At 41.3% G+C, this 24,292-nt stretch overlaps 1 protein-coding gene across 1 annotated transcript in view; it reads right to left on the bottom strand.

The window, feature by feature from the left end:
* Positions 1 to 24,292, bottom strand: part of INO80 (INO80 complex ATPase subunit) — a 156,631-nt gene that overhangs the window by 42,517 nt on the left and 89,822 nt on the right. Inside the window, exons 25-27 of the mRNA XM_081112971.1 lie at positions 18,193 to 18,333; positions 13,471 to 13,696; positions 8,694 to 8,821 (exon numbers count right to left, since the gene is read on the bottom strand). Coding sequence (XP_080969097.1) covers positions 8,694 to 8,821; positions 13,471 to 13,696; positions 18,193 to 18,333 — 495 coding nt within the window. The remainder of the gene's footprint in view (positions 1 to 8,693; positions 8,822 to 13,470; positions 13,697 to 18,192; positions 18,334 to 24,292) is intronic.

Here is a 24,292-nt window from a genome sequence, read left to right as displayed (position 1 = left end):
GGAGCGTCGTCGTGTGCGCCGAAAGGTGGCAGGTTTGAGGCCCAGTCAGGGCACATGCCCAGGTTGTGGGTTCAATCCCTGGCTGGGGCAAGTGTGGGGGGTAACCAACTGATTTTTGTCTCTCACACTGATGTTTCTCTCTCTTTCTCTCTTCCTCCTCCTCCTTTTACCAACCTCCTTTCTGCTCTCTAAAAACCAATGGGAAAATACCCTCAGGTGAGGATTAGCAATAGATAGATAGATAGATAGATAGATAGATAAATTTATTGAAGAAGCCAAAGGGGTTTTGGACAAGATGTACTCTTGGCATTTGAGTAGTGATTCTCAACCAGGATTAAAAATACCTGTGCATGGACCCATCCCAGGGATTCTGAGTCTGTAGGTCTGGGCTAGGGCCTGGACTGGTTTATTTTTAAATTTCTTTTCTTTTCAAACCTTTACCTGAGGATATGTTTTTATGATTTTTAGAGAGACAGAGTGAGAGACATTAATGTGAGAGAAAAACATCGATCAGTTGCCTCCCGCACATGCCTAGACTTGGACTTGAACCGTAATCTAAGTATGTGTCCTGACCAAGAATCAAACCTGCAACTTTTTGGTGCATAGGACAATGCTCCAACCAACCAAGCCACTCAGCCAGGGCGGGGCAGGTTTATTTTTAAAAAGCTCCGAAGATGATTGCAATAAGTGCTCTGTATCAGCAGCTAAGAAAAACTCCTACAGAATCTTACTATTTCAAATATGGCCCTCTGATGAGGAGTACTGGCAACACCTGAAGTGTGTTAAAATGCAGAATAGAGGGGCATGCCTATACCTAGAGAATTAGAATTTGCATTTTAATTTTAACATGTGTGACTTATAAGTACATATGTTTGAGAAACACTGTTGTGGAACATATCCTTATGCTGTTTTTAAATCATTAAAATACTTTTTTCCAAGTAAAATCTTATAAATCTCTACCTAGGTCTCTTATTCTCTCTAACCTACTCCACAAGCTTGGAAACCAGTGTTTTGGAGGACAAGCTGAGAAGACAGATCAGTTCTGGATCACATCCCTAAGTCCTACTTTTGTTGTTAATCCTCATCCGAGGGTATTTTCCCATTGTTTTTTTTAGAGATAGTGGAATGGAGGGGGAGAGACAGAGAGAGAAACATCGATGTGAGAGAGACACATCAATTGGTAGCCTCATAATTCAAAGTGTCAGCAAGTGGCTCTAACTCCTTAAAATATACCCAATGGTGTAACATCAAGTGACTAGGTTCATCTTAAAGTAGTAGTGATGATGATGGCTCGCACTTATACAGCATTTACCAAGTGACAATCAGTATTCTATGTACTTTACCTGGTTTTGCTTATCTAATCCTCACCATAGCCTTCAAAGGGAGATGTTAGTATTGTTACTCCCATTTTACAGATATTAAGAAAGGTCTTTAAAGTGGCATAGGCAGTAATGAAGCTGGGACTGGAACTCAGGCAGACTTGTTGCAAACATGGCAAACTTGCAGCGGTTTGACATGCTTGTTCTAGCCTTTGGTTTAACCCCTCTATTGCTTAAATAGAACAGAAGCACACCACCACTAGGGGGAAAAGGAGGTATGGGGGGGTGGTGGGGGGAGAAGAAGCCCCATAAGGTTTTTAGTATATTTTGTCCATAACCCCCATCCAGCATCATCATAAAGAAAGGATAATTGGGCACTTAAAAAAATAAAGGAAAATGCTTACATATCTATAACATGAACTTCCATTCTCACACTTCTTTTCCATTTCAAAATTGCCTCTGATGTTCATTTTAATGCAATTTCACGTTCATAAAATGTTTTGGGAGGAAAGCCTCAGTATGATCCACAAACCTGCAGATGTGGTATAACTATTTTCCTGAACGTGTCCCTTTACATCTTTGGAGTCCATCACCAGCAAAAAGTAAGGCTCCTCTCAATGTCTATTACAGCCTCTCTGTTGTCCAGGTAAGTTGCACCAAGTGAATGAAATATGGCAGCCATCCCTCCTATATCTAATACAGAACTCTTAGGAGCAAGACCCAATCACAAGGCACTCATGGGCCCAACATAACCTGCCTTCACACTACTTGTGTTATATCCTTTTCTCCTATACCCCATGCACCAGTCACAGTGCACTACTCCCCCAAATGTCTTCTACCTTCCCATCTCTGTGCCTTTTTACACTTGGCTTCCTTAGTCTGGAATGTACATCTCCCTGATGGCTGAAATTCTATTTAAGTTCAGTTCAGATGTCACTGTCTATGTAAAGCCTCCCTCAAGTGACGCAGTTAGAAATAAATGTGTCCCTCCTGTTATGTTCAGCATGTTTATGCTTCAGTATTTTTGGCACCAGTTCATGGTACACTTGAGTTATTTGTCTGTGACATATATATAGGTACACACACACACACACACACACACACACACACCCCTGCCTCCCACCCCCAAGATACATTCCTAGCAGTCAGAGACCACAGTGAACTGATATTTCCATCTGCCCTAGCACAATGCCTCCCTCACCGTGGGCATGAAAAAGTGAACTAAACAGGATATAGGATGATTGTAAGTTGAAACATGTCATTCTACCATGCTTAAGACCAAATGAAAATGCTAGTCAACAGTGATCGCAATTTGCTTTATATTCCACGGGACAGTTTTAGAATACCCAGCTTTCTGGTATGTTCAGAATCACAGTTTCCAAAGATAACTCGAAGTTCTAAGATATCTGTAGGTTTCAGGAAAAACAAAATGATAAAATGTCTGTTCAGGATGAATCCTTCCCTAGTGAGGTACTTGCTGACTGGGCAAATTATACAATCCAGTGTCTCAAATGTCATTATCAGTTAAAGATTATCTGGACTTAATTCTGCGTTGTACTATTTTCATATATTGGTGCAATTCAAGATCTGTCTGGGTTTAGTACTTACCAATCACACCACATACATGCACCAGTTGGCTGAACCTTTCCAAGTACCTTTGTCGTATTTCATAGAAAATACTAAGGCTTATTTCCTTAAACTACAGACTCAGTTACTTGATGCATCAGGAATGAATCTCAAAAGAGATGACCCAGAGATAATGTAAGTCATCTGTAGAGAATTAAAAGCTCTCTGCAACATCCCAAACTAGGATAAAAATGAAGGTAGTATGAAAAGTTTTGTCTGACATAAAGTTGGACACCACCATCCCAACTGCACAGGGCCTATGTCTGCTTCCACAATATCCCCACCAGCCAAGGCCCCACAGGTGACTCAGTAAATCTATCATATGCTCCCCTATTTATGTCCTTGACTTCTGCCCATGGCACACTAAAAATTCTTGGCCCTGGAAATTAAGCAGTCTCCTTTTATATCCCCTATCCAGAAATACTATTTGGATACCATGGGGAAGGATAAAACATTTCAGAATACAGAATTCTATTTGGAAGAAGATCTGATACATTCATAAGAAATTTAAATTAAAGTCAGACTTTTGCCCAAGAGAAGGAGGCTATCGATCACTTTAGAAAATACTGAGCAAATAATAAATGCCTAGATCTAGTATTGCTCACAAAATGGAAACCTGGCCATATAGAAATATGTGAACATTTACTGTCTTCTGGTTCTTGTGGGTCCCCGAAATAGATAGATAGCCAAGGCTGAAGCACTGAACAAAAAGCCCCAAAAGGCTGCTGTATGAAAGAGATGCTGACATGCTCCACAACAGAGCGCCAATACCCCTCTGAGTTTCTAACTCTGGCTCTATTGAAAGCTCTTTATTCCCTCTTTGACATACAGGGTCCAGAATGTCAACAGAAAAAGAGAATTCTGGGGGAAAAAAGTTAAAAAAAATCTTAAACACCAATAAGAACCATAATACACAAGGTGAGGGTCAAGGTATTTCTTTAAAGAAAAGGTTACAGGTACTCAAGGGCAAGCATCTATATAGACGGGCCTTTCTAAAACCTGCCCCTTAGGTTCATGCACCAATTATGTTTTAAAGCTGAAATGACTCTAACAAATGTTTACAGCGAAAGATTCCATTATGAAAGTAAACCCACACTACTCTGAAAAGATAAAGAAATGTAGACCTAATCCTGGACTATTCCAAGATCCACAATACATTTACATTTCAATAAATGATAAGACATATACTAAACATGTGGGCATTGTAATTCTACATCCGCAAAATAAATTTCATTCATGGACTAACCTCTTGGAATACAGAATGCGGTTCATTTGGGTAAATATTAAATAAATAGACCAAAGAAAAAATAAATGAACTTTTAGGAATTTAATGTCGAAGGAGAAAGAACAGAATAGTATTAAGAAATCTAGACAACAGTTTCATTTTAGTTTTTCAGTAAAACATACAAACAGCAGCAACGTTTTTGACTTCAGCCTCCTAGATGCATGTTACACATATGGCTAAGGAATGTGAGCAGTTAGGAAATTCAGGCTTTGAATTTGCTTTTCCCTAATTCAGAATTCCTCATAGAGATGTAACTACATTTAGAGAAGGTCTTCATGCTGCCTTGTTTGTAAAGTCAACCCACCAAGTTCACCTCCCCTTCAAAAATCCTGCTAGATTAGACAGAGATAGAAAGTGACTGTAGGGCTAAGGTTTAAAGCACTCATCCTGAACAAAATTTACTGTTATACTTTGATTTACTTATTTTAGTAATATTTATGAGGAACTAGAAGTGTGCAATATACAAGATGACGAACTAAAATGTAGGACTATATCAAACTTAAACCACCCACACTCACCTTCATCTACCAGAGCTAGCTTATTTTTTTTGAGGTTTACCCATTTTCCTAGAATTTCCTCTAATATGAATCAACCTTTATGACTCTATAACATACTCATATAATCTTGAGAAAGAAAGATCATCATCTCCCTTACAAAATCCTTAACATACTGCTTTTCTGTAATTCTTAGCAGTAAGATCACTATTTCATCTTTACTTCCCTGACTCTAGGGCAGCCGTGGGCAAACTACGGCCCAGGGGCCGGATCTGGCCTGTTTGAAATGAATAAAACTTAAACAAACAAACAAACAAACAAACAAACAAACAAACCATACCCTTTTATGTAATGATGTTTACTTTGAATTTATATTAGTTCACACAAACACTCCATTCATGCTTTTATTCCGGCCCTCCGGTTCAGTTTAAGAACACATTGTGGCCCTCAGAACCCATTGTGGCCCTTGAGTTAAAAAGTTTGCCCACCCCTGCTCTAGGGCAAGGCCCACATGCACTTTATTTAAAAAGAGCCCCACTGAAGGAAAGTTAACTCACTGTTTTGGCTGTTGGCATCATCTGCTTTGAACAGAACATTAAAGATGCAAGCAGTCCTTTTATTTTAAACTAGAGGCTCTGTGCACGAAATCCATTCACTGGGGCGGGGCGGGGGGGGGGGGTGTCCCTCAGCCCAGCCTGCACCCTCTCCAATCTGGGACCTCTCAGGGGCAGTTGGAAATCCCTCTCACAATCTGGGATTGCTGGCTCCTAATCACTTACCTGCCTGCCTGCCTGGTCCACCCAACTGCCCTCCCCTGCCGGCACGGTCACCCCTAACTACCCTCCCCTGCTGACCTGATCACCCACAACTGCCCTCCCCTGCTGGCCATCTTGTGGCTGTGGGCACTGCCATTTTTAGGGTGGGGCCGTCAATTAGCATATTCCCTCCTTACTGGCTGTGGGTGCCTCCATCATTGTGATGGTATGAGGGTCAATTAGCATATTCCCTCTTTATTAGATAGGATTACTGCTATTAGGACCTTTAATACAGTCAAGATTTACATCAAACACAATGGCTTAATCACCTCTCTTATAGTCACATAAGCATTCTCCATCATTTAGAAATAGGTAACCTACTTATCATACAAACCAGAAAGTTTGGTTTGCTGACAGCATTCTGGGGCTAAACACTACATTAAATATATAAAAGTCTAAGTGACCATTCGACCGGTAGCTATGACGCATATTGACCACCAGGGGGCAGACACTCAACGCATAGGCATGGAAACATGGAACACACTGATGAATCTCAGAGGGAAGTGGGGAGGATGGGAAGAGATTAATCGAAGATCTTATATGCAAACTAAAGGCCCAGTGCACAGATTTGTGTACCGGTGGAGTTCCTCAGCCTGTCCTGTGGGGATAGGGCTCAAACTGGCTCGGTGCACGGATTCGTGCACTGGTGGTGGTGGCGGCGGGGGGCCCCTCAGCCTGGCCTGCGGGGATCAGGCCGAAACTGGCAGTCCGACATCCCCCAAGGGGTCCAGGTGCAGGCCAGGCTGAGGGACCCCACCAGTGCACAAATCCATGCATCGGGCCTCTAGTATTAAATATAAGATATAGAGGCCCGGTGCACAAAAACTTGTGCACTCCGGGGGGGTCCTCAGCCTGGCCTGTGCCCTCTCGCAGTCTGGGAACCCTCGGGGGATGTCCACCTGCTGGCTTAGGCCCGCTTCCCAGGGGATCAGAGAGGCTCCCGCCACCACCGCTGTGCTGGCAGCCATCAGCCTGGCTTGTGGCTGAGCAGAGCTCCCCCTGTGTGAGTGCACTGACCACCAGGGGGCAGCTTCTGCATTGAGTGTCTGCCCCCTGGTGGTCAGTGTGTGTCATAGTGACCAGTCATTCCCAGTTGTTCTGCTGTTAGGGTCAATTTGCATATTACCCTTTTACTATATAGGATAGAGGCCTGGTGCATGGTTGGGGGTCAGCTGGTTTGCCCTGAAGGGTGTCCCGGATCAGGGTGGAGGTCCCGCTGGGGTGCCTGGCCAGCCTGGCCACAGCCACGGGCTGGAAGCAGGTATCTGGGATTTATTTAACCTCTATAATTGAAACTTTGTAGCCTTGATCCTACTTGAAGCCTGGGTTGCCCCTGGCAACCCATGTTCCCTGCCCCTCCTTGAGTGGAGGCCAGGCCTGTTGGAAGCAGGTATCTGGGATTTATCTATCTTCTAAAATTGAAACTTTGTAGCCTTGAGCGGAGCCCAGTGCTGGCCAGGGCAGGCAGGAAGCTTGGATTCCTCCATCGCTGGGGGCAACCTAAGCCTCCTGCTTGCTCCAGCTCCATTGCCACCATCATCTTTGTGATGGACTGAGGGTTAATTTGCATATTACTCTTTTATTAGATAGGATAGTGATTAAATTGTAAATTGACCTTGAATATCATTGTTATCTCTTGCTAAAAAAAATTGCCAGATTATTAAAAAAAGAGCCTGCTACCAAATTCAAATAAGCTCATTGCAAAATTCAGCAAGCCAGCCTTGCTTCCCAAAGAACCTAAAAATTACTCCCTATTGCTTCCCTTCATCCTTCTGTACTGATATAAAAATATGATCCCTACTTTCTTATCCCAAGATAGGGATAATCATGGTCCAATTTCCACTTATTACCAAATATTCCCTGAAGTAGCAGGTTAGAACAGAAAGCCTTAGATGCATAAAATCTCCATGGAAAAGCATGAGAATATTTATACAATACTGATATCCAGATGCTTTAGCCTCTCCACAAGCAGCTTTCCAACATTCTTCCACCAAGGATTTACTCTATTGGTTTGTGATTATTTGTCCTCTCATTCACTCACTCTCCTGTTTCAATGTCCATGGCTTCTCTCCCTCAAGTAACAAGTGACTACTCAGACAACAAGAAAATAGAGAGAATGTCATCAGAGAAGTAACTAAAGAAACAAAAGCTGCCTTGCAAAATAAGACAACTATATCTTACACCATAGCCCAGTAGTTGTCAACTTCAGTTACATATTAGAATTACCTTAGGAGCTTTTTCTTATTTTAAAAACATATTTTATTAATTTCAGAGAGGAAGGGAGAGGGAGAGAGAGATAGAAACATTAATGATGAGAGAGAATCATTGATCAGCTGCCTCCTGCATGCCCCTCCCCCACCACTGGGGATCAAGTCTGAAACTCAGGCATGTGCCCTGACTGGGAATCTAACCGTGACCTCCTGTTTCATAGGTTGATGCTGAACTACTGAGCCATGCCAGCAGGGCCCATTTATACATTTTAAAAATTAATATTTAGAGAGTGGAAGAGAGAAACATTGATGTGAGAAAGAAACATTGATCGGTTGCCTCCCGCACATGCCCCAACAGGGGATTGAACCCAAAACCCGGGTATGTGTCCTGACCAGGAATCGAACTGTGACCTCCTGGTTCATAGGTCAACATCCAACCACTGAGCCACGCCAGCCGGGCACCTTAGGAGCTTTTAAATGTCCTGATGCCTAGGTCTCATTCCAAACTTATTAAATAACCAGCATCAGTATTTGTTAAAGGTCCCCCAAGAGATTGTAATATGTAGTCAAGTTGAGAACCATTACATTAACTCAAGATGAATAGCCGCTTTCTATTTTTTTACCTAAAGAAAAAAATCACAAATCTTATTTTCCATATACAATTTCAGAGGATTTTTCAAGAAATTCCTAGGCTCTGATGTACTTTAAAATTAGGGAATTTCTTCCCCAGTAAAGGAAGGGAGTAGGGGGTGTTCTATTTCATTGGAATAAGAAAGGAAGCGGAAATCCTTTGCATATTCTCACATCTGCCAGGAGTTGCTTCTCCTCCTTTACAGACAGTAAAATCATCAAGCTGTTTGAGTTCTCATTAAGCAGGAGTAGTATTAGTCATAGATATCTGATTCCTACAAGGTGTCCTAGGTTGCCAAAGTTCCTTCTCCTACCTCCAGTAGGTCTATCATCCTGGTCATCTGGGAGTAGATAAGGACCCTATGTCCTTGAGACTTGAGCCGAGTCAGCAGGACATCAAGGGCATACAGCTTTCCACTGTCAGTGATGAGGCTCTCCTTGCCTAGGGAGAAGAAAAGGGGGGAAGGGGAAACTGTATTTAATTGAAGCAGCAAAATCACTCACTGCAAAGCTGTATGCAGCCAAAATTACTGCAACCAGGATGCATATCATCATGAAAGCAGGAAAGTATTCTAGAGGAGAATGCAAAGCACTGTTAAATAGTGATCCAATAGTGCTCTGGGAAGAAATATCCTGAAAGAGGGAAGTGTAGGTACCTTCCCAACCGATAGTTCCCAATCAGGCACAGGCATCTGAAAACTTCCGCACTCCAACCCTCACTCAGGTACACATGGGCATTTAAAAGTGATGTCCATGTCATATCTTCTGTAAGTGACCTGAGAGACCTGCTGTTTCTTTTTCCATATTATCTCTCGATATCTGTTTCTGCTAGTCTTGTGGCTAAATGGTTTACTTTCTGCAAGTATGAGAATGTAAAGAAACAAGGCCTGCTCTTGCCAACCCCTGGAGTCACTTAAACACCAAGAAATGCAAATAAACATACCCTCTTCTGCCTTTTATTTAAAAAATATTTTTATTGAACTTTAGAGAGAGAGAAAGGGAGGCAAAGAGAGAAAGAAACATCGATGTGAGAGTGAAACATTGATCGGCTGCTTCCTGCCCTCCCCCGCAACCCCTCCACTTGGCATGGAGCCTGGAACCCGGGCATGTGCCTTGACCTGGAATAGAAAAGCAACCTCTCGGTGCATGGGACAAAGCCCAACCAATTGAGCCACACCAGCCGGCTCTTCTGCCTTTAAAAAAACAACAACTCAACTTACTCTACTGGATGATTTCAAATAGGTTGGCTGGTAAATGCCATTATCCTAAGCTATAATTTAATAAAGACACTCTAGGGCTTGTTCAGCTTTTTAAAAAGATGTTGGGTTTCTGTGAAATGGAAGCTGCTTTCACTCACTAACTTGTACTGTCTCCTTCCTCTTCCCATTAAAAAAAAAATAAATAATTTCAGCCAAAGATCTTAAAGAATACTTAACTCACAAATTTTCATCTTATCCATTCAGTATCATTCAACTCCCATCACATTTCAGGAAGTAGAGTTTCCTGTTTGTAGACTGGTCCATAAACATGCCCTGAACAATTGCTGTTATTAAGAGGGGAAGAGATGAGGCTTAAGGGGCTGGGAGATTTAAGAGCATATGTGGAAGTGACTGGGGAACACAAAAAGGGAGAGAGAAAGGCTAAAGTTATTATACAGACAACTAACTGCTAAAAGTAAAAAGGGAAACTCTTAAGAAAAAAAATAGTCTATCCTTAGTTTCTGGGTTTGAACCCATGGATTTTCCTCAGAACTGTGAAGCAACCTAAGGGTTCTCAATGGTCATTTCTCAGTTCTTGTTATTTGCCAAGTGCACAATTATTGTATAAACTGAACAAGAACGGATGTGCTGACAGCACCATAACAAATCATCAGCCACTCTGTTTTGCTACAAAGCCACAGGCCCTGGATGTTTACTCCTCTGCACTGTAGCCTGCCTTTTCCCACCTTCGGAACGCTGCCAGGCTACATCTCTCCCTCCACCCCTCCACCCCCTGACGCTGTGACACACACCTTTGTTCAGCCTCTTTGTTTGGTCCTGTTTAGATTATTGAAATGCTCTTCTTTTTGTTGGTCTCCTTACCAACACAATCAAATGACTGCAGCTGGGACAGAACTAATTGCTAAGCCCTCTCTCTGGCACCAGACAAGGAGGCCTGTACAAATTCCAAGTCTGATGAGGGAGCAATGCTTTCATAGCAACTTCAAGGTTTTCTTCTTGTCACAATTACCCTTCTCCTTTAATTGGATTCCCTAGGGTCCCTCAATTTTGATGGCTCCTAAACATTCCCCACAGAGCTACCAATCAATTTCAGATAATAAGTTTCTTTCTTTTCTCATTAAAAGCACAGCAAGGTGGAAAAAAAAAGCCCATATATTTTTCAGTCATTGAGCAAGAGTGGGTAAACTAAGCTCATCTGGTTTTTGCAGGCTGCTAATCTCTCCCCATTTGCATATACTCCCTCAACACAAATATTTAAGGGTGTACAAATGTCTTGCATCTGAATTTTGAGAAGTTTCAATTCATCTCAAAATCATGATTCAATGGTTGTCACATATTCCTGCTTCCCACATCTATTTTATTTTGCTAAATAGAATGAACTGATGCTAGAATTCGGAAACCTCAGAGATGACGATGTGCATATACTTTGACAGACAGAACTCTGATGCACCTGAGAGAAGCAAGAAGTGGTACCTGTTGTTAGCCTGTTATTGTGTAGGTGGGGATGTGGAAGTGGACAGACTGGATTTCTTTGGACTGCCCTGAAGGAAAAGGCCTAAGAAGAAAGAGACTTCTGTAAGTCTTAAAACACTTAAATAATGAACAGTATTTGTTTTTCTGATGAACATGATAGATAGAGGTAGTCAGCCTCTAGTAATTGTCCTTATAAAGATATGCAGGAAAATTGGTTTCTTTGTATACACTGGTGTCTTCTGGGCCTGGTGTCCTTTACACAATTTTTTCGTTTTTGTTTTGTTTTGTTAATCTTCACTTTCCATTGATTTTTTTTGGGGGGGGGGTGTGGGGGGAGATGGAGAGAGAAAGGGGGAGGGAGAGAGAAAGACAGAGAGAAACATTGATTTGAGAGACACATCAATTGGTTGTCTCCTGATCATGCCTCAACTGGGGTAGGGATTGAACCTGCAACCCAGGTATGTGCCCTTGACCAGAATAGAACCCATGACCCTTCAGTGAGCAGGCTGATGCTCTAACCATTGAGCAACTCGGGCCAGGGCGGTTACCCAATTTTTTAAGAGCTACCAAAGTTGCATTGGGCTAGAGTACAACCTATTACTAAGCAGGGCGTACAGCCAAGAACACAATTTCCTAGAAATTAGGCTGATTTTGCCAAGTCAAACCTGTGCCCAGCCCCTTCTTTAAAACAGGAGCTCAAGAAAAATGTTGAAATGAGCAGACTTACTTTCTTGCAATCTTTCCTACAATTCTGTCTTATATTCCTATAGTCTTATAATATTTTCACTTTGATACAGGTTCTTACTGACCACAGTGTAAGATCCTGCTCAGAGACAAAACGAATGTGTCTCATGGCAGTAAAATCAGGGTAACATTAAATAGTATCTCCTTTTACCAAGGGGAGGAGACTAGACTTTTGAAGAGATTGTAAATCCTTCTTCCAGTGAACATGGAGACACATTCAATGTGTGAAATCCAGGAGATTCTGGTTAGTTTCTCAAGGACGGTAATGGAACCAACCCTTCCTAGGAAAACAGAAAATGTAACAGTACAGAGAAAAGAGATAAACTATAGGTTTTCAGTGGCTCCCTCCCCTGCTGCCCTGCCCCAGCCAGTCTACAGAGCACAATAGGGTCAGTGAGGAGCTGGTTGGTTCTCACAGTAAACAGCCAGTGAGGCTGGTGCTTTTTATCGATGCGAAAAGAACTCAGACACTTCCTGCTATTTAAACAAGGTCCATTTTTCTTTCAAAGAACAGGAAAAGCCACAAGAGATTCCCACAGCGCCAGCAATAAGTCTTCTACTCCTGTACTGGGAACTAAGCAGCCAGAATGAAGACAGGAGAAAGAAGAAATATGGTGTTGTCTTGCTTCTTTCAATACCTGTGTTCATCTTCTGCCTGGGATTCTGTGGTTTTCATACCTGCTGGATTCTATCCCTCTATTCCCACCAGTATTTAAGCATTCTTTATACTTGGGGTTTCCCTCATTTTACAACAATATACCTTCACCCACTACTTTCACATGTTCTAAGCCAGTTATGAGGCCATTTACAATACTGTTCTCATATACCCAACCTACTAGAGCAGGTTGACCCAAAGTCTTTTGACACTTGACAAAGTTCACATTAAAGTGGAAAAACCAGGTCTTAAACCCTGATCCAGTTATCTCTTAGAAATAGCAGATTCTTTCTTTTGAATGCTTAGCTCTAGTTTACTTCCGCTATATGCCAATAAGATGAATACAATAAAAATATCAGAGAGTGTGGACAACCAAAACTAACACAATAGCTCTAAGCTACTGCTTCAGTTTGCCTGCAGGTGTAAGCAAAGAACATGAGCCCATGACCCCTGTGCTCAATTTCCTTAAAAGTAGTCTCACTAAAGCAAAGATGAAAACCGCGTTTCCTTCCAACCCATGACCACGACCCTGGGAAGACTGGGAATCTGCGAGCATTTTGACACAAAACACACTGTTTTACTTCTGGTTATCACTCAGATCTCCAGCGTTTCATGCAGGACACTGTTTATGCTACTTGAACTAGGCTTTCTGTGAGTGATGACATTTTCCTTCATCCCCGTGGCAATGGCACAAGACAACCATACTCGCTTGACTGAAGCCTTTCTATCAAGTATATTTCTACCTCCTCCCCTTTTGTAAGAGTGGCGTTCACACCTATAAGCTTATCAAAGGAGAGTAAGCACAAATCTAAAACACATTTCTCTCTACTCAAGTCACAAATTATTTAAATATACTTACCAATAAGTTACTAAGGGCAGAAGAAGAAACAGAAACCCAAAACTTTGAATTCCAAATATCTGAAACCACCACATGGAGCATCTCCCTGGTTTTGTCCTTGCCAAAGCTGTTAACATATTTCAAGCAAACAGAGGACTCACCTGGAATCCTGATGAAAGACCAGCCATTCTGAGGCCTGATGCTCCACAGTCCTCCAGCTGGCTCTGGGAAGAACTGGGACCGTTGATTTAGCCAGTCTGCTGCCAGTTCAGGGGCCCCATTCAACAAACACTGCTTGGCTGCCAGACTCCCTCCTTCCTTCAGCACTCGCCGCTCATACTCTGCACTTCGGTCATTGCAATAAGAATCCAATGGCACTGCGGTGACCTACAGTCAGAGTCAAATGAGATGGTTCTTTCACATTTTCCACACCCACTAAGCCCTTTGGGAACCTCAACTTTGAAATCAACTAATTCTTGGGCTATGTGTTTTACCTTCCCCGTTCTAACAAACTAAACTTTCCTTAATAATGACTTGATGAGCCTTCCCAGGTAAAAGGTCAACCTCATAACATGAACCTACAACAAAACTAAAGATCCAAAGAGTGTTGCAGTTCGTGGATAAACTGGGATACCAGGTCAGGAATAATTCTATCATTCATATATATATGATGGCTTTGCAACTCCCTTCACTGCTGGATGCTGCTTTGGCAAAGTTCTATCTGCCAAATAGACTTAGAAAGTATGATTTAAGTAGAAATGGACTTGTTGCCCCCTATTAGACCTCATGAGTTTGCTGCTTATGTATTCACAACATGACATTCTACAATTCTATGTATATATTGACCCAGGGCTCCTGCCAAAGAAGCTTATCAAAACATTTCACTAAGAACTGTTTTTAACAAGCACCCCAACATCTTAGGCTGAGCCTTGAAAATACTGCCACGGGGTATATAAACAGTCAGCTAGCTTACTATGGAGCTGTAGGTGTCTCTGCTGAGGACTAGAGAATACCAAAACCAGAGAATATGCTGGCAATGAAGCTGACCTGAGTTTGCTAGGGTGCAGTGCCATCTATGGTCCAGATGCAAAACTACAGAGGGTCACAGCAAGCTGAGCCCCTAGAGCTCCAAAATGCAGACAGGCTCATACAGAAATTGGCTTATCCAGGTAGCACTAAGAGAAGGTTTTGATCATCTCATATCACATTTATCCTCTCCACAGTTTATTTCCACGTTATATTTTTCCCACTGAAAGTTGAGCATAGGCAAATAAATACTGAAATACAAAGCAGGTGGGGAAAAATTGGGCGTTTCCCGGCTATGGTTTGTCCTGACAGTGGCCCAGCAGATAATGGATTAGAGCCGACATCTACCCTCTGAGTCCCAGAACCTCACAATCAATATCTTCTAATTCCATAAAAATAACTAAGAAAGCAGTGGTCTGGACTACAGAAGTATGACCAGTTCTATATATCTCGAATAGCATGCATACTCTTGGATGAGTAAAACAGCCTATGAGAGACTCATACTGGCCAATTTTACACTCAAAGATAACTGCTTTGGGTTGTTTTGTTGTTTATTTTGTAGATCAGCAGAACTTATATAAAAGACTTTGGGCCCACAGTCTCAAAATGAAAAATCAAAAGCTAGAAACTTAGCCTGAAGGAATACGATCAACAGTGACACAGGGGAGAACGTTTTCCCTGCCTGGGACTCAGTAGTAGGCAGTCTTAATAGTTTAAAAACAAACCAACTTTTTTCAGTTATAAACTTTCACCTATTTCCCAACTTTCATTTTGCTGATATCCTTCCAAGTCCAGGATTGAAACTGGGAGGTTTGCAAGGCACAGTTCTTAGTGAAATATTTTTTAATGTTTTGATAAGCTTCTTTGGCAGGAGCCCTGGATCAAGATATATGCAGAATCATAGAATGTCATGTTGTGAATACGTAAGCAGCAAACTCATGAGGTTCAAGGGGGGCAAACAAGTCCATTTCTACTTAAATCCTGCTTTCTAAGTCAGCTCTGTCCTAGATAGACAGCCGTGACCTACGTGGTCTTCCTGATGGTTCAGAAACAGGGGGCAATGAAGCATGACATACCATTTTCCCCTTCCCACAAATGGAAATGCATACTCCTTTCAGTACCACATAAGCTAACCTGTTTCTTGCTTCATTAACTTCCTAAACTAAAGTATCTCAGGGGCTGCCTCCTCAAGCATTCAACGCGTCCTTCCTGAGGACACGTATATTCCTGCTCTAGCTCTAGGAAGCGTGACCGCTCCAAGCGCTACAATTTTTTAATAAGATGAATTTCCAGGTCTAGTTTATGACCCCTGCAGAATTATGTTCTGGGCTAATGAGAAAACAGCTCCTATAATTCCTTCCTTAATGGCACAGTTCTTCCTGAACTGACCCTAGTTTTCATAACATGTGCCAGGAAAATTTGTCTTAATTCAAGGACAAGGTTGAGGATTCAAAGGAAGTCAGTTTCTCTCCATCACAGATGGGTGAGAAATAAATATAATTAAGACATTGCATGAAAGGTTGCCTTATACTCCAGGCCTGATCTCAAAGGTAAGAATTTGTGTATGTGCATATAAAATACCCAGACATGTTTAAAACTCTTTTTCCTGTCCTCATAACCATCATGTAAGTACTCCCATTTTCAGGAGGGGCTGAGTAGGATGGTGGAAAGGAGCCCTTTCGTCCAATAATAAAAGCTTTCTCCTATTCTAACTGCTTCCACATCTTTATACACTATGGCAGTCTTCAAGCTACTTTTTATTGTTCTTTATGGAAACAGCAGCACAATGCATGACAGTTTAGACCAGCAGTTGCCAACCGGTGGTCCGTGGACCACTGGTGGTCCGTGAGGTCTGAAAGGCTGGCAACCTTGGTTTAGACTTCTACCTCCTCCGAAAACAATACTCTGAAGTACAGTTGGGGTGCATATGTGTGACTATGTTCAGAAAATAGGGTTGTTCTTCAGAGTGGTTGACTATAGACCTTGGAATGGTAAAAATGAAGAATTTTTATGTCCATAAATGCAATTATAGTTCAAGGCAGCTTACTTTTTATTGGCTCCATAAAATACTGGGAACATGAAAAAAATATCTTGACATACGGCTCTCAAAAATCTATACTTCCTCTTATCAGGCCTCACGGTATACACATCATATTAGGAGAGTGAGAAGGAAACAAACCACACAACCATGAAGCCTGAAGGCTGCTTTCTATGGAAGCACTTGGCTTTAGATGTTTCCTAAAAAAAGTGCATTTCTCTGTATCAACTGGATAATCAATGTAAATCAAATGAAGAGGACAGCAGCAAGGGAATCAAATTCATGTAACACAGGACCAGCAGAAAGAAATCTAGGCAGGCAGGAGTCCATGGGACTGAGTAGTATCATCTCACTTCCAGTCATCATCTTTCTTTGGACCCTCTGCCGGATTCTGATCTTTGATAACTTAATAAAGATGCAAGCTGATATAAATGATGGTGGGAAAAATCACTAAGGAAGATTCAAAAGACTCTCCTTTCTCTGAATAGAACTGTGAAAAAGTAAACTTGCTAGGATGAGTGGAGGAAACAAGAAAAAAGCACACAGAAGGGTAAGAAACGTCAGCCTCTTAAAGCGTCTCCTGGCTATGAAAGTTGCCCCTTAAAGCAAAAGAAAACAAGACAGAAAGACAGAAACTTGATCTTTGCTCAAACCAAAGTCTAATCACATCTCTACTCTGCTTCTCTTCCCTTCATATCCTTCTTTGAGGTTGTATCTGGCATTGATCAATAAGGACAGAAAGAGAGAAGATGTAAGCAAAGTAAACCATCACAGTATGCCAAGGGGGCAGCCTTTGCAGCAATGCTGTCAACAATCACCGGAGTGCCTTGTTTTAGTAAACAGGAGATAGGAAGAATCCAACAGTGCTCAAAGTTAAAACTACAACATAAACCCCCAGTCTATAAATAAGACCATGACTGCTAAATGGCAAATACTGCACAACGGTCACTTTTCAGAAGGACATACTTGTGAACCACAGTGCAGGCAGGACTGCTGAGGAAAGTGAGAACACCAGACTAAGAGGTTTCTTGAAGCCAGAGTGTCATGTTTCCTTTTGTTATTTGGAGACTGCGCTGAGGCGATAAGGCCAGATCAAATCTCTCTGCCAATCTGGCCCCCTCCTCTGAAAAACCCTCAAAAACCTCAATGCAGGTGACAAATGGCTCCCTCTTCTTTTCAAATATTCCACTGTCCCTGACCTGTTGTCAAATATCACAACTGTTGTTGGGTGATAATCTACCTGACAGATGGCTTGCTGCCATGGTAGATTAGAGCCCCTGACTAAATGAGAGGAACTACAGAGGAGAGACAAGGTCAGGGGGAAAAAACCACAACTATCTACCATTCAACTATTCTTTTTAAATTTTTAATTTTTTAATCCTCACCCGAGGATATGCCTTTACTGATTTTAGAGAGAGACGGACAGGTGAGGGAGGGGAGGAAGGAGGGAGGGAGGAGCAACGATGGGTTGCCTCCCTCATGTGCCCCGACAGGGGGTTCGAACCCATAACTTGGTATATGCCCTGACTGGGAAGCAAACCCATGACCTTCTGGCTGGCGCATAGGAGGCTGCCTCCAACCAACTAAGCCACACCGGCCAGGGTCAATACAGTTCTTAAACTAACCCAGTTCAACGTGAGAAGTGCTATCCTGGGAAAGCCAAGATGGTGGTGAGGACGCTTGTTCTAAATACTAAGAATCTGTATGTTTCTCAAGGTCCAAATAGCTTAAAACAGTCATTTAAGATATGGATGCCTTGAAAATTTGTTTATTTCTTCCAATACCATCTACTTTGTCTCTTCCCTTCTGTGGCACTTACTCGTGGACTGGCCACACACAAAAAAGATGGTAGCTCAGTGAGCAGGCAGCAACGAAGCGAGGAGGTAGCTGATCTCCGCTGATGGATGACCTGGTCTGAGTAGCCACTCACTGCTTTACAGTGGCTGCTGAAAACCAGAGACTACAAAACAAAAAGTCAAATTAGTGCCATTGATAATTATGGTTAATGTAATCAAAACTGGGGAAAATATCACAAGTTAAACATCTGATTTAAAGGCATTCTTCCTAGTATATATTATTAATTCTAATAAACAAACACTACTTAGACCCAAAAGTATAATATAGACAAAGTCCATACTAATTTCAAAATGTGGTTTTATTAAAGTACCTAAGCATCATTTCTAATTCTACCTTTTTCTGGAAAAGATGCTGTTAATTATAAATGGTGATACAAAACCTTCATTAGAGAAAACACTATGTAATGTATGTGCTGGGACGTTTGGTTCATTTGTTATACCATGGATGCAAACTCATGTCTTTTTTTTTTTTAAATATGTTTTTATTGATTTTAGAGTGACAGAGGAAGGGGGAGGGAGAGAAACATCAATGAGAGAAACATCAATTGGCTGCCTCTTGCACAACCCCTACTGGGGATCGAGCCCACAATCTGGGCATGCGCACTGATCAGGAATCAAACCAGCAACTGCTCAGAGCATAGGGCAACAATCAAACTGAGCAACATCGGCCAGGGTGCAACCTCATGTCTTGAGTTAAAAACAATGACAACCAACAAAATTTCCTTATAAATTTTTCTTTAAGGCAAATCTGCTTAGCATCACATGTGTGTACTAACATAGTGCAGTGTAATTCTAGTGAGGGCTATTTTATTTATGCAGTGACATCAATACAAGTGGTCAGGAAGAAGGAACAGTATCTCTTTAGTTCCTCTACCTATTATTTAAAAAATATAAACTCTTCATTTAGATTACTGTATCAAAAGTACATTTTCTTTTTAGTTTCTTTTATTGTTAATTCTCACTGGAGTATAGATATTTCCCCCCTTCCTCATTGATTCTTTTGAGAATGGAATGAAAGAGGGAAGGGGAGAAAGAAATATCCATGTGTGAGAAATACACTGATTGGTTGCTTCCTGCATGTGCCCCAACTAGGCCTGGGGATCAAACCTGCAACCCAGGTACATGTCCTTGACTGGAAATCAAATCTGAAACCCTTCAGTGTTCAGGCTGATGCTCTAACCACTGAGTGATGCCAGGCAGGGCAAAAATACATTTTCAGAGACTCCACAGCTCATGTTAAAGCTTCAGTTTACAGCCATTCATATAAAGTATGGCATTTGTCAGTGAGATTACAGTATTCTATTTTTTAAAACATATTTTTATTGATTTAAGAGAGGAAGGGAGAGGGAGAGCGAGATAGAAACAACGATGAGAGAGTACCACTGATTGGCTGCCTCCTGCACGCCCCCCACTGGGGATCGAGCCCACAACCTGGGCATGTGCCCTTGACCGGAATCAAACCTAGGACCCTTCAGTCTGCAGGCCGACGCTCTATCCACTAAGCCAAACCAGCTAGGGCTACATTGTTTTAACAGATGCAGTTCTTTCTTCAGTGTTAGACATTTATTGTTGGATCCTCATTTTTTATTACTTCTGTTTTACTGGCTTCTTAAATCAGGCAGGTTGATAACTTAAGTAACTATATAGATGAAGATAATACACAACGTAGTCAAATTTATACATTGCTGTAAAGTCAAGAAAAAACAAACTGCTAGATGAACAGTTACCAGCATCCTCTGCAGGACAATAGCTATAGTTCCAGTACCAAAAACTTCCAGTACCATATCTTCAAGGTGTCTTTATTCAATACATATCTTCTCCCAAAGTAAATGGGTTCTTTAGGATCACAGTTTGAGAGAAGTCACCTCAAGTTGTCTAGTAGGACATGCGTATCATAATCAGCTTCCATGAAACAATTAACATCTAAATAATGGTCATGAGCAAAATAAAAGGCTTTAACTGTCTCCAGAACAGGTGGGCCAGCTTCGGTGGTTTCTAATCACACCATAGGAAGTCTTTACAATGCTTTATTACAATGGTGGGTCCATGTAGTTTTACTCAGCCAGTGGTTAAGCATCGACCTATGCACCAGAAGGTTGTACAGTTCGATTCCCAGTCAGGGCACATGCCCCAATTGTGGGCTCAATCCCTTGTGTGGGGCATGCAGGGGGCAGCCAATCAATGATTCTCTCTCATCATTGTTTCCTTCTCCCTCTCCCTTCCTCTTTGAAATCAATTAAAAAAAAAAACAACAACCTAAAAAAACACAAGACACAAAAAACCACACCATCACCAAAATAATGGTGGGTTCATGTAGTTTTGATGTGCTTGACCTTTTTCTCTAGATATTGAGGTCCCTGTTATTATCCACAAAAGAATTTGAAGCTTCTGATAGTTTTTTGTTGTTGTTAATCCTCACCCGAGGATATTTTTTTCCATTGCCTTTCAGAAAGAGTGAGAAGGAGGAAGGGAGGGGGAGATAGACAGCCAGGTATGTGCCCTGACTGGGATTTGAACCCACAACATTTTGGTGTAGGGATGATGCTCCAACCAACTGAGCCACCCAGCCAGGGCTTACCTAAAGACTTTGAATTCTTTACTAACTTCTAAAGAAAAATAAACAATGTCTCTGTCAGGGATTTCCTAGTCACCCTCATTTTAAGTATTCTCAAATGGCAAAAACCAACAGAACCCTATTTTTATTTCACTCCTAGCTTATATAAGTAAAAGATGAAAGGATAGCCCTAGCTGGTTTGGCTCAGTGGATAGAGCATCGATCGTCCTGCGGACTGAAGGGTCCCAGGTTCGATTCCGGTCAAGTTCACATGCCTGGGTTGCAGGCTCGATCCCCAGTAGGGGGTGTGCAGGAGGCAACCAATCAATGATTCTCATCATTAATGTTTCTTTTGCTCCCTCTCCCTTCATCTTTGAAATCAATAAAAAATATATTTTAAAAAATCCTTAAAATAAATGAAAGGATAAATTATTTCCTTCAATTATTTTCTCTTCAACATTATAGTTATTAATAAGAAAGGGATACAAATTTCACGGTAGAAAGTCCTTTTAACACAATATGTCATTTGTCATAAAGTTCTGGAAAAAGTCCAACAATTCTATTTCCAGAGATGGTCATTCTCAAATTAGGACATGTTCACTTATCTTATAGGAGCTAGGTTAAAATGATAGTCTCGTCCTAGCTAGTTTGGCTCAGTGGATAGAGCATCAGCCTGAGGACTGAAAGGTCCCAGGTTTGATTCTGGTAAAGGGCACATGCCAGGGTTGTGGGCTCGATCTGGGGGCGCGTGCAGGAGGCAGCTGATCAATGATTCTCTCTCATCATTGATGTTTTTATCTCTCCCCCTCCCTTCCTCTCTGAAATCAATAAAAATATATTTTTTTAAAAAAGATGGTAGTCTCATTGGAAGTCACTAAGTCAAGGTGATTTATAAACTTCTGATTCCTGATTTAAAAAAAAAAAAATTCACAGGTCAAAATGTTCAACATATACAGCCTTAGCTTTAGAGAAACCCTGACTGCTGCTGCCCTATTTTACTCAATCTATACTTTTCTAGAGTATATTCTCTTAACATTGATTCTACTCAACCTTCCTTAGTACAGCGAGTCCATTAACGGTACCACCCTATCCACATTCTCTTCACATAAATGACATGAACTGCTGGACACAGAAAAATTCAACATGTGACAAAGAAGAACACAAAGGACACCTTGAACGCCACTGTGTGGGAAGCTTAAGGGGATAGGACAGAAATGAAGGGTCATTATTTCTTTAGTCTATTTTGGCCTAAAACAAATTAGAAAAAAAGAAACAGAACGTCACACTATAAGAGATGTAACTTGGTTATAATGTGTCCTAGGTTTTGCTATTCTGTTGTCCCTTCCTCATCTTTTTGAATGTCTCATTACATTGTTGACAATGGCAGCTGTAAGCATCTTGCTGCCAGCAGTGAAATCAGGCTTTTGTAATTCTTTTGGCCCCATGTAAAAGTCAAGTGAAAATAAGTAGGACAGAATGAAAGAAAACACAGACGTTTTCCCCTCAGATACAAACATACCCATTTATACATAAAAAATAAAAAAAATATATGTATATTGATTTCAGAGAGGAAGGGAGAGGGAGAAATAGAAACATCAATGATGAGAAACATTGATGGGCTGCTTCCTGCAACTCCCCACCCCCACCCCCAATGGGGATCAAGTCCGCAACCCAGCATGTGCCCTGACCCGGAATCAAACCGTGACCTCCTGGTTCATAGCTCGACGCTCAACCACTAAGCCATGCAAGCTGGGCCCATTTATACATTTTTAAAATTGATATTTAGAGAGCAGAAGGGAGAGAGAAATATTGATGTGAGAGAGAAACATTGATCGGTTGCCTCCCGCACATGCCCCGACCAGGATTGAACTCGAAACCCGGGTATGTGTCCTGACCAGGAATCAAACCTTTCAGTGTATGGGAAGATGCTCCAACTGAGCCACATTGGCCAGAGCTAGACTTACCCATTTAAAAAGGGTTCATACTTTGCTCTCCATGTCTTATTTAAATTTAAAAGCATGCTTATGTTAACATTAGTTCTTCGTTACTTAGAAACTGATTTTTTTGTTCTTAAATAACATCAAATTTAGATATAGAGAAAAGGTCCCACTTTATTTTTTAATGAAAAATTTTTTTTTTATTTCAGAGAGGTAGGGGGAGGGAGAGAGAAAGAGATAGAAACATCACTGATGAGAGAGAATCATTGATCAGCTGCCTCCTACACACCCTTTATTGGAGATTGAGCCCACAACCGGGGCATGTGCCCTGACTGGGAATCAAACTGTGACCTAATGGTTCATAGGTCGATGCTCAACCACTGTGTCACACTGGTTGGGCAAAAGGTCTCATTTTAAGTGAAAGGGCATAATGTTTATAAATCAACTGCTAGACTACATGGATTCTATTTTCAGAGATATTCTAAGTGATCAAACAAAAAAGGGGAAAGTAAAATAGAGACAAAGCCTGAACACAATGTCTTCCCAGGGCTTTCTACAAGAGGTGTTGGCAGCTCTCACAATCTAAGGAAATGACAGACAGATAGATAGACAGATAGATAGATACTGTAGTTGCAAATTAACATTTAGCGAGAAAGTTTTTTTTAAAAATATATTTTTATTGATTTCAGAAAGGAAGAGAGAGATAGAAACATCAATGATGAGAGGGAATCATTGATTGGCTGCCTCCTGCACGTTGGACCGAGCCAGCAACCCAGGCATGCACCCTTGACTGGAATCAAACCCAGGACCCTTCAGTCCGCAGGCCGACGCTCCATCCACTGAGCCAAACCAGCTGGCAGCAAGAAAGTTTTTGAAAACTTCCTGTTTGGGGGATTCTTCATCAATAGTCAAAGCTCTCCAAGTATTTAATAAAGAACAGTGTTTAAAACTTAAACACACACCACTCTTTAAAAAATATTATGTTTAGATCCTTTTGTATATTTTAAATTCCAAAATCTGAAATGCTCCCAATTTCATGAGGTAGTTGGCTTACTATAGATGGAGCGTATATAAGCTTTCAATACATATGATGCCTAATTACCATGAAAACAGTTTCACTGAGACTGAGACAGGAGATGGAATCAATGCTGGTACTCTGTTCCTGTCAATCATCATTCTTAACGTAACATTTAACTGGTTATAGTATAAAATCTGTTTTTCCTCCCCAAAAGATGGCTAAATGGTATATTTCCTACAGATTCTGGTTTTTGTCTTTATTCTTCTAAAAACAATATTAAAAATAAAAAAGATTCATATGTGTGAGACTTGCATTCTTTTTTTTTTTAGACTTGCATTCTTTAATCCCTGCAAAACCATACAACAAAGGAGTTCTGGCTAAAGCCCACAGTGGCAAGGGAAGCATGTGATAATATTATGAAAGTTTTTAACTAAATACTATTTCTTCTTGAAATTCTCACCAGCAAAGTAGGGTGGAGCACAATGAAATTAATTGGAACACAGCATAACAAAAGAAGAAAATATCAGATAAGCATTCATGTCAAGAAAGAGATT

This window comes from Myotis nattereri, assembly GCF_964212035.1.
Source record: "Myotis nattereri genome assembly, chromosome: 1".
Lineage (NCBI taxonomy): Eukaryota > Metazoa > Chordata > Mammalia > Chiroptera > Vespertilionidae > Myotis > Myotis nattereri.
This window is presented reverse-complemented; position numbering and strand designations above follow the sequence as displayed.